Genomic DNA, 10,449 nt, shown 5'->3' on the forward strand with positions numbered 1-10,449 from the left:
CCATATTTCTTCTATAGCTTCCCATCCTTTTCCAAATCCCCCTGAGGTGCCTCCTTAAGAAGTATGGGATATAATATGGCTTCTCTAGATACACTGTATACCAAAAACCAAAGTATTGGTCATAATTCATTTAAAAAATATAAAATAAAATTTGAAAGGAAGTACAAAACAAAGGGAAGGGGCCTTGTTTCCAATATAAAAGCTCCATAAAACTTCACACTTACATACCTAATGACTCTAGAGTGATTTCATACCACCCCCACCGATTCCTAAAGAGCTTCCAGTGAATCCCACTGTTTCCATAGTTCCTCAAGAAGGAAAAAGTGCCTCCTGGTCATTTCTCTCTTGGCATCACTTCATACAAAAAAAGCTGGACTCAAATATATTTGCATATATGTAAAAAGGCATTCAGTACAGCACTCTTTGGAGTAGGAAAAAATACCTGGCAATTTAAATGCCTATCAATAAAGGACGGGCAAAATAAATGACAGCACATCTAGACAATGGCGTATCATACAGAATATCGAGTAGCTATCAGACAAAATGAGGTAGATCACGGCTACATGTTCATGCATTGCAATAGCTCCAGGATATGTGGTTAACAGAAAGCAAGACACAGAATGGGTGTGATTTCTATGGAAAAGAAAAAAGTTGGCCTCTAGGAAAAACTATGGGTTACTGGAGGAGGGTTAATCTGTACTGAATTTTCAAAAAATAATGTGTCTATGCACACACAAACACTTTTAAAACAAAAGCTATCCAGAGGAAGTACAGGCAAAAGGAAAGAGGAAGGGTGAAGCCTGGCTCACTCTACCCGCCCGACTCATGGCTTCCGGTGCCATAACCCAGATGACTTGAGTTTCTGTGATTTCTCAATCTTAGCAGCACTGTGCCTTCTTTAGAGAGGAGGAACATCAACCACTAGAGATTATGCAGTAAAGTGTCCCCACGTCAAAAATGCAGCTGCTCTTTCCCAAGATTTTTTAGAACCTTCTCATGAACTGTACTTTTAATTAAAGCACATCTCAAAGCTTCTATTTCCTTGTTCCTATACACAGCAATTGGCATATGCTGCAAAGAAGTCAAAGAAAGTGTTTGCGAAAAACATTTCTTCCACATTAAGTACCGGACCGCCTGGGCATTCTTGACAATAAACTCTGGGGAAAGAAGCTGTTTGTGCTTGTTCCTGCTGGTCGGTTCTTTGGTGAAGAGTTCTGATGGCATAATGCTCACCAGTAGTCGCACAACAATTTGGGAAGTGTTGCCAGTATTTAGAGAACCCCATAAATGAAATTAGACCAGTGTTCAAGCCATTCCATGCCAAGGAGCCAAGAGGAATAATTAAAGGAGTGAATGTTTTATTCTTTAGTGTTTAATTGAATACATAACAAGTCACATAATCAATGATTCATTATTTCACACACAGGAAGGAAAACAGTAGCTAGTATTTCTGTTATACAACTGGTTGTGAACAGGGAGAACAAAAACCTTCACAGCATTAGATGGTTGAAGAAATTCTCAAAGTTTGGGCACGTCTGAAAAGACTTCAACTGCATCTTTTTTCAATATAAAGGGATTTTTTTCTTACATTTCTGTGTCATTAGAAAAATCTGATAACAATTTTTTCTCCTCTTCCTACATTTAGAGAAAATGGTTTAATGATATGTACTACTTAAAATTTCAGAATCCCAGATAACTCTGTGTGAATCTTACATTGTCTAGCAGGTAAGGTTTTCAGATGCCTGGAAAAATTTAAACAACATATAATTTACATCTTCAAAATTAACATCCACGATGATGTTTTAATCCTTTGTCACTAAATGGTTCCTAACGCTGTTTGAGTGGTCATAAATGAATTGTCATTTGTATTCAATAGTAATAGCAAAATTTACCTGCCTATAAAGTCACAAAAACAGTTGTATAATAGTTTACATTACAATTAATGTACACATACCTCAAAACACATTTAGAATTTTAAAAAAATTGGTTTGGAAAAAAATCACTAAAAATGTAAGTGACAACAAATCTTGATTAACTAGTCCATCTTCCTACCATACATGATTATACTATAATGTAGATATTCTGGTTGAATTTCTTCCATACAAGTTTCAAGGGCCCCAGTAGAAAATCAAGTGTTAATACTTTTAGATTTTTATTGTCCAAAACTGTGACAAAGAAAAGCTAACTTCAACATAACTTGTTTCTGGCTATACAAAGACCTATTTCAGGTGCTACAGATACTGAAAAGAAGAGTATTTTACTTATTTCTCAAGAGACGGACTCAGGCCATCTAAGAAAATTAATTCAGTTTTTAAATGATTTATAGTAAGGAAAAACAGGAAAAAAATTCCAAACAAAGGATTGATTCTGATAGGCTTACAACAAAAATATTCAGTTTACTATTTTAAAAACTAAATTGAGTAAAGTATTTGTGATTTAGACTATAAAATAAACTCTCAATGAATTCAACCCCTCCAGTCAATACTTTTCTTAATGTCTGCATCGTAATTTAGCATTTTGCATGTGGGAGTACACAAATGATTTGAATATTGGATCAGAATTTACCCTAACTTGAAGAGTAAGAAGTTATCAAAGTTTCACCTTACATGACTTTATTGAAATAACATTCCATCGAAAATTCCAATAAAAATTGGAATATATTATGAGCACTGCCAATTGCTCATTTTGTCTGAGTATTAACAGATTATGCATTTCCTCAGAGAAGCAGCAGGTCCCATATATACAGACATATATATGGCTCTGGTTTGAAAGAGAAGACAATTTTGTCTAGTATTATAACTTATCACTGTGCTATCAATCAAAAAATCCAAATAAGAAATACAATACAAACAACATTGAAAGGGAAAAAATTTTAAATCTCACATCTTCAAGGAATATTTTCTACAGTATATCATTTGAAAAACTAGAATGAATACTGTTCATGGTCCACATTTAAACAAAAAACATTTCAATTACTTGGTGCAAACACACAGAACCTGGTACCTTTTTTTTGTTTTTAACCACTATTGTCTACTCCTTTTTAAAAATTAAGTTTGCTACTAAAAGTCTAATGTCATTCACTTGTATTTATGGTCATCAAATGGTAATTAGGGTAACATATGTAAATGCATGCTTCTGAATCAGATTCATGCAGTGATAATTATCTCAATAATTTATGACATTCTCCCAGGTTATTTGAATGGTATCTTTGGAAGGCTAACTCAAATGAACCCACAATACCTCCACCATTACAGCTTACAGGTGATTACAATCCACTTGACAGGCCTCAAAGGTTCATTCTGTGGCCCAAAGCCCATGGAGGGGAAGCGATCTAAAAGTGTTCATGTCAAGTTATTTTACTTGTATTATACTATCCACCCAATGTAAAATGAATTTTCTTCACAGCCCTTACTTTAGGCTAAAAATAGACAGTTTTCTTTTATTGACTTTAACTTTAGAGGGGACAGTGGTCCCTGGAAAAAGAAGTAGATTTACTGTCCCTAACCATTAAATTCCCAGTCTTTCAAATAATGTAGGGGGTGCTGGGTGTGACAGGGTGGAGTGAATAAGATGCCTATGTACAAGACAGTGGAATAGTTCAACTCAGAGGTTTACAAGATAACATTTGTAAGACTTGAGTGACAGAGGCAAAATTTTAGCAGTTTCTCAAGACTCTTGGAGTTGAGCAGATTTGAGAAGGGAAATCAGAATCGCCGAGTCTTGCCATCTGTCAGTGGTTTTGATCTGTCCCAAGATGTTCTCAATCATGTGCTTCCTGTTGAACAATCTAACAAAATACCACGCAGGGTAGAGAAATCTCTGTAACACTGAATTTTGGTCAGTGAATAAGAGTCCCAAATTATTTCAGGCTTCAAACAGATAAATTCTGATGCATTATTTAGTCTGAGACCAAACTCAACACACAAGCAAGCACAACTTCCTAGAAGCGTTTCCATTTTGCCCAAAATTACAGGCTTTGTATATAAAGTCAATTTTACTTTTCAAAAAATGTTAGTCTAATAAAATACTTCAACTCTTATTTCCCAACTGAAAAAAAAAATTAGTGGATTAAAAATACAGGTACCTTGATTTTAAGTAGACAGTTAACCAACATATGATTAGTAAACACAACTAATACTCAAGAAAAAAAGTATAGAGCAAACTCAGTTTTACAATTATGTATTTTTTCCTAACCCAATTTCCCCATAGATAAGGATGTAAGAAACTCATCAAAACATGTTGCTTTATATATACACCAGCTGATGCAAATTACTGGGGTAATATAGGAAATTTTATAGCATTAGTAAATGAATTAAAAAACTAAATGATTCATGTAAAATGTTTATATATGGTATATACAGCTTGGATCACATGAGTCTAAGAATAAAACTGTTCCAATTTGTAACATCTGTATGGACATAGTAAGATACAGTACGAGATTCATTTTTAAAAACAAGGAAAAATAGCACTAATTTAAACACTGAAAACAGCTCTTACAAAATCCTTAAAAACGTACATCAGAGAAAGATGCTGAAAACAAAACAAAATAGGCTTCTCCATCATCACAGAATATTCAAAGGACACCTCACAGCATGGAGCATGACGAGGTTTATTTCCCTTCACTTATGGTGTACATAGGATATGCATTGGGAATTTATTCCATGTAAGAGTAAAGGCATAAGGCAACCAGGTCTCCTTCTGTTTCTGTTGCATTTACCTATTATTAGACCATTTTATTGCTCAGCTCACTTTTAAGTACTTACTTGCCTTCATTTAAAAATATTCCATTTTACAGCTATCTACAGATAGGCAGCCCTTGGTGCTGAGTTCTCTGCAGCTCTGTCATTTGAAAAGATTTCGCTTAACTTCAAACAAACTGCATGAAAGTGGTATTTTCAGGTTTTCAGGTTTGCCCAGAAGTCAACATTTGCTGGGCTTGGAGAAAATAAGGATTTTTAATAAGTGATCTTAGGTCTAAGTAACCAAAATGAAACTTCTTTTGCTCAACAGATTTTAAAATCAGGATTTATAATCAACATGAAAATAAAAGTTCAAAAACTAAAACCCTACTGGGTAACTCTTTGGTTAGATTATATATAAGCATTAATAACTCTAAGTTTAGAACTCAAAACAGTAAGTTCAACAAACTGCCAGTTAAGAGTAGGTCTGTTATTAATCTTTATAAAATGCTTGGCATGTTTGCATTTACTATATGATATTTTTAAAATGTGCATGTACTCAAAACAGATGGTACAAATTTCCAACTTTCAAATCATAAACGAGTATGTCAGCTTCTCCCTTCCCACCCTTCCTACCCTTTCCTCCCTCCCCACCCCACCCCGCCCACCAAGTCTTACAGCTAAAGGAAGGTCCTACTGCCATTCATTGCAAGAATACAGGCGTTTCCTAATACCCACGACGTGCACTATGACCCAGCTCCCTACAGTCACTGCCAGGTGACCTCCCTACGGCGCTTGGAGACCTGAGCAGCCTTGCAGTCTTAGGCGGCAGTGTCCCTTCTCCCTCTTGCCAGTAACTGCTGCCATGTCAACCACTGGCATCAAGGGCTTCTGGCGAGCAACAGCTGAAAAGGGTGCCTCTGCAGGCAGGAGGATCACTTTCTATAAGTTTAAGCCACAGGCTGAGACCTTTTCATTCTGTACGAGAAAAGATCCTTTACTGTCCCAGCACTAGATTCTTCTACTTCACGTGTAACTTTTCAAAACTTTATTCGTTTAGTTACTGGACTGCCTCCATGGGGTCCTAATTCCAGGCTCAGAATCTTCCATCCAGCCTTCTAAAATTCTACCTTCAAAAGAGGTCAAAAAGACTGTGTAATGACCTTGTAAAACGCTAACCCCAGACAGTGGAAACAATCCTGATCTCTTCAACCCCCAGTGAGTCTTAAGAGCTTGAGAAGATTTCAAGGAAATCTTCCGCACATTGGACATGCTCCAATCAGGTTCTGAACAATTCAATCATTCCCAGGTACTTGGTGACTCTGTGGCCACACTGCCCCAATAGATCCAGATTGAAGTACCATCTGGGGGAGGGGTGGTTTGAGGCAGGGAGTAGAGGAAGCATGGAGTGGTAGGTGGGGGTGGGGTGGGGGTTCCTCTGGGTTCTCTAGGTTCAGGAGGTCCAAAGAAGATGAAGCAGCCGAGAGGATCTGCGGCTGCAGGTTCTGAAGTGGAGGGAAGGTGGGCGGACAGGTCTCAGCCAGCTAATACTGGAGGGGGAGATTGGGAGAGGGGCAGCTGGGGGACAGAGCGAGGACAAGAGGCTCTGTAATCATCTCTCGGGCAGGAAAAGGAGTGGGCGCCGGAGTGGCGACGGGGTCTGGGGAGCTCACTCCCTGCAGAAGACGTACTCGGTGTAGCTGGTCCAGATCTTGTCCTCGCTCTGGTCGGTGCTGCTGGCAAAGGCGCAGGTGCCCGTGGAGCTGCACGCCACCATGTGGAAGCCCGACTCGGACAGCTTGTCGAAGGCCTGCTCCAGGAAGTTGAACTTGAGGTAATAGCGCGAGGTGTAGCGCTCCGGGGGACGGTCCGGGTCCCGGCTTTCGTTCAGGGTGTCCCCAAAAACCTCCTTGGCCAGCGACGTCTTGCCGCACACGGTGATGCGCGCCACTCGCCGGAACTTGGCGTCCGCCTGCGCGTCCCGCCCGATGGTGTAGGAGCCGCGGTAGCCGATGGTGATGTAGCCCGAGCGCCGGCTGCCGTCCAGCGACTGGGACGGCGTGAGCAGCGGGCCCGCCGCGCCCCCAGATGGACTGCGGCTAGCAAGCTCCAGCGTGGGCGAGGGCGCCCCGGCAGAGGCGCCCTCCTGCTGTTCAGGCTCCGCGTAGCCGAGCGGCAGCAGCTCGTCTCCCAGCGAGCCCTCCTTGTGCACCCCGCGCCGCGAGGGCGGCGGCCCCGGGCCGGGCTGCTGGGGCGCCCCGAGGCGGCGCACGAGCTCTGGCAGCTCGAAGTACTCGGCCTCGCGCTGCAGCCGGCTGCGCTCGGGGAAGTAGTCGGGAAGCACAAGCTGCAAGTCCCGCAGGTAATCCAGGATGTAGCGGAAGAGGAAGCCGTCCCGGTCCAGAAAGAAGCGGCCTTTGCTGTCCCGGGCCAGCTCCTGCGGCTGCTGCTGCGTGAACATGCGCCAGAGCAGCGAGTCGGGCACCGACACCACCGTGCAGCGCCGGGTCACGTACACCTGGCCTCCCACGTTCAGCTCCACGATGTCGGGAAAGAGCGGCGGCTCCGCGGAGGACGACGAGGAGCCGCTGCCGCCGCCGCCGCCGCCCCCGTTGGGTAATCCACGTGTGCTGTCCGCCAGAGCCATGACAGAGAGGTGGCTGGGCCGGGACAGTGGCGGGGAGCCGCGCTGCACTCAAGAACTGCAGCCGCCTTCCCCGGAGCCCCAAAGCCCGGACGCTCGCTCAGCCCTGCGCCCCGCCGCCACCTCCGAAAGCCGCGCTGAGCCGAGCAGTGCGAGCGCGCCGCTGTGCGCCCCCGTGAGCTCCAGTGCGCTCCGCCCGCCTTGCCCGCGCGCTCCAGGCGAGTGCTGGGTCGCGGCCCGCGCGCTGCTTAAGTAGAGCCGCCGGCTCTGGTGCCGTGGCGCGCAGGAGGCGTGGGCGGCGGCGGAGCCTAGCTTACCGGCGGGTGGAGGGGGGAGCGGGGACTCGATTTGCATCTTAAACGCGGACGCCACGCGGGGCTGCTGGCTCCACCCCGGCTCGCGATCGCTGGGGGCGCCCGGACTGCCACCCGTTCCCCACTCACCAGCCCCGCCCTGTGGTCCCGCCCAACTTTCTCCCTCTTCCAAAGAGGACCCGCCTGAGACTTGGCGGCTTCGGAAGACAGCTCCTTGGAGGGACAATCACTGCGCCCCCTCCCCTCTCGCCCCAGCCCGCACCCAGGGACTCTGGAAGGAGGACGTGAACTTTCTGGAGCCTCCCGCCCCGGGAGTGGAAATGCGGGGCAGCCTCCGGCCCTCCCGCTTGCGGAACTGGCCGCTTCCAGCAGTGCAGCTGCAGCCTGCCATCGTCGGTTGTCGTGACACTGAAAGTAGAGAGACGCGAAAAACCTGGAGAGACGAAAGGGCCGCCCCAGTCCGAGCGCAGCCAGATTTTGTTCAAGTTGCCTTGCAGCCAGCCTGGAAGAAGGAAAAAAAAAAAACACCTAGAAACAAAAGCAAACCTCAGTGTCCCGCAGTAGGATGCTTTACGATAGTTTATTTTCTGGCTGCAGAGACAAAATGAGGTCAAGCTCCAACTCTGCTCTTAACTGCAATGCCCTTTTCCCGCAGGGCCTTCGAGGCCAGACTGAAGTGAAGGGGTAAGACTCCGGAACGTTCGGTCTCCGGGTCCCATTCAGTCTTCGTTAAATCGCGCCCTTAAACTCATGACAGTTGCAGATCTAACGTAATTTTTAAAGCCACTTTTGGCCCCTGCGTGTTTATCCTCCCAAAAGTACAGGCGCCCCCTCTCTCCCGCATGCTTTGGTCACTCTTCGGCCCTCTCCAAGTTTCCGTCAGTCTCAGAGAGGGATATTTACATATCTGAAGGCCCTTGTCTGGATCCCATCTCTCAACTCCTGCTGCCTGCACGTTTGCATTTATCCCCTCGGACTGCAGCCCACAGAACTGCCTCCTGGCTCTGGAAGCTTTCCCTGGTTTCCCAGGTGGGTGGGGCCTGTGGATGGCTCCCTACACACGGTCTGCACTGCTTCCAGCACGTTCTGAAATGTCATATTTATGAGTGATTATCTGATCACTGATTTGAGTATAAAAACAAGAGTTCCTGAATGCTGCAAAAAGAGACGAGTGCAGAGGAGGATGTCAAGAAATGATTAGGCCAGTGAATGTTTCTTGTGTACCTGCTATTATTTGCAGGGCACCAGGGAGTGAGGAATGCAAAGGCGAATAATCTCCAAAGCGCTTTCAGTGTAGTCCAATAAGCAAAGGGTCAGGGGTCTGCGCAGTTATCACATCAGTTTGAAGTATAGACCGCACATCACGATAAATCAGGCAAGATCTTTGTTCTTGATAATGTGTATCCGTCTATGTAACTACCCAATGAGCTTCAGTCTCCTCACAGATGTCATTTTCATTTTGAAATGTTTATGTCTGCTGAACAATTATCGCGCTCATGTCAGTGTGCTGAAATGAGATCAACCCCCAAACCAGTTCTCTTAATTGCAAGTACAGATTTTGATACTGAATGTATTTCACCACTTTTTTTTTTTTTTCTGTTCTTTGGGATAAATAATAGATGATACAAAACTTCCAAGTCCCAGTGCAGGATTTCTAGGTGGTTGTGCTACTAGGTGTTATATTAGTGTCACAGACCTGACAAAACCAGTCTCTTTTCTACAAATCCAAGAAAAGCCTTCTTTGTATCAATTCTGTACATATTTTTATACAATTACCATTGCTCGTTGCATCAGCAAATCCTGCCAGCTCTGTGTTAAAAATCTTCCTAGACTATTAACGTATTTCACCATCTCCCTATCATCACCCTGGAGCAAGTCACCATCATCTCTTGCCTGGATTATTGCACTGGTCTCCTAACTGCTTCTACTTCTGCTCCTACAGTCTTTTTATCACCAGAACAAAAACAGGGACCCTGCTTATAATCCAAGGCAGGTATGTCCTCTACTCAGAGCTCGCCAGTGGCTTCCTGTCTCAGAGAGAGCAAAATCCAAAGTCCTCTCAGTGGCTTACAAGACTCTACATGTTTGGAGTTGTCCCACTAGCCCCTCTCTGACCCATCTCCTGCCCTGCCCTCAGGAGCCAGCTGGCTTTAGCCACATAGCCCCTTTCTTGTTTTCTCAGGGCCTTTGCACATCCTTGCAAAAGTCTCATTTCTCTTCCCTCCCGTCTTTTCTTCCTCACCTTGTTGGGGTCCCTCCCTTCTCATCTCCTTCAGGTCTGCCCAGCAAGACCTTTCCTTGATTCCACTTCTTAATGCAGCACAGCCTCACTGCAGCTTACCCTTCCCTGCCTTATTTGTTGACTGTTTTCCTACATTAGAATATAAACTCCAAGAATTCAGCAGTTTTTGTCTTTTTGGCTCATTGCTACACCCCCACTGCCTAGAACAGAGCTGGCATATTACAGGCATTTGATAAATATCTGTTGCTCACCCAAGCATTCAACCCCTATTTATTCAGGGCCTACTACTATATTCCAGGCTGCATGTTACAAAATAATCACTGCCCTCTACGAGCTTATAGTCTTGAGAAGGAGACAAATAAATACAGTATAAAGATAAGTAAACCTATTTCAGGTGGTGAAGAATGCCACAAAGAAAATAAAATTATAAGATGTTATAGAGGGACTGAGTGTGGAATACTACGTTATATAGAGTGCCTGGGGAAGGCATCTCTGTGAAAGTGGCATTTGCACTGAATAATAAGAAAGAGACAGCCATGGGAAGTTTTGGAGGAAGAGCATTCCAGGCAC

The 10,449-nt window shown here is 44.4% G+C and overlaps 1 protein-coding gene across 1 annotated transcript; it reads right to left on the minus strand.

Annotated features, from left to right (window-relative positions):
* Positions 1-1,341: 1,341 nt before the first annotated feature.
* On the minus strand, positions 1,342-7,547 carry KCTD12 (potassium channel tetramerization domain containing 12). The gene has a single exon (XM_005586032.5). The coding sequence runs from the start codon at positions 7,324-7,326 to the stop codon at positions 6,349-6,351; it is 978 nt and encodes a 325-aa protein (XP_005586089.1). The 5' UTR covers positions 7,327-7,547; the 3' UTR covers positions 1,342-6,348.
* Positions 7,548-10,449: the final 2,902 nt, after the last annotated feature.

This window comes from Macaca fascicularis, chromosome 17 (assembly GCF_037993035.2).
Source record: "Macaca fascicularis isolate 582-1 chromosome 17, T2T-MFA8v1.1".
NCBI classification, from domain to species: domain Eukaryota; kingdom Metazoa; phylum Chordata; class Mammalia; order Primates; family Cercopithecidae; genus Macaca; species Macaca fascicularis.

Excerpts from the sequence above, each read along its gene's own strand:
- KCTD12 (XM_005586032.5), bottom strand. The coding sequence starts at position 7,326 with ATGGCTCTGGCGGACAGCACACGTGGATTACCCAACGGGGGCGGCGGC.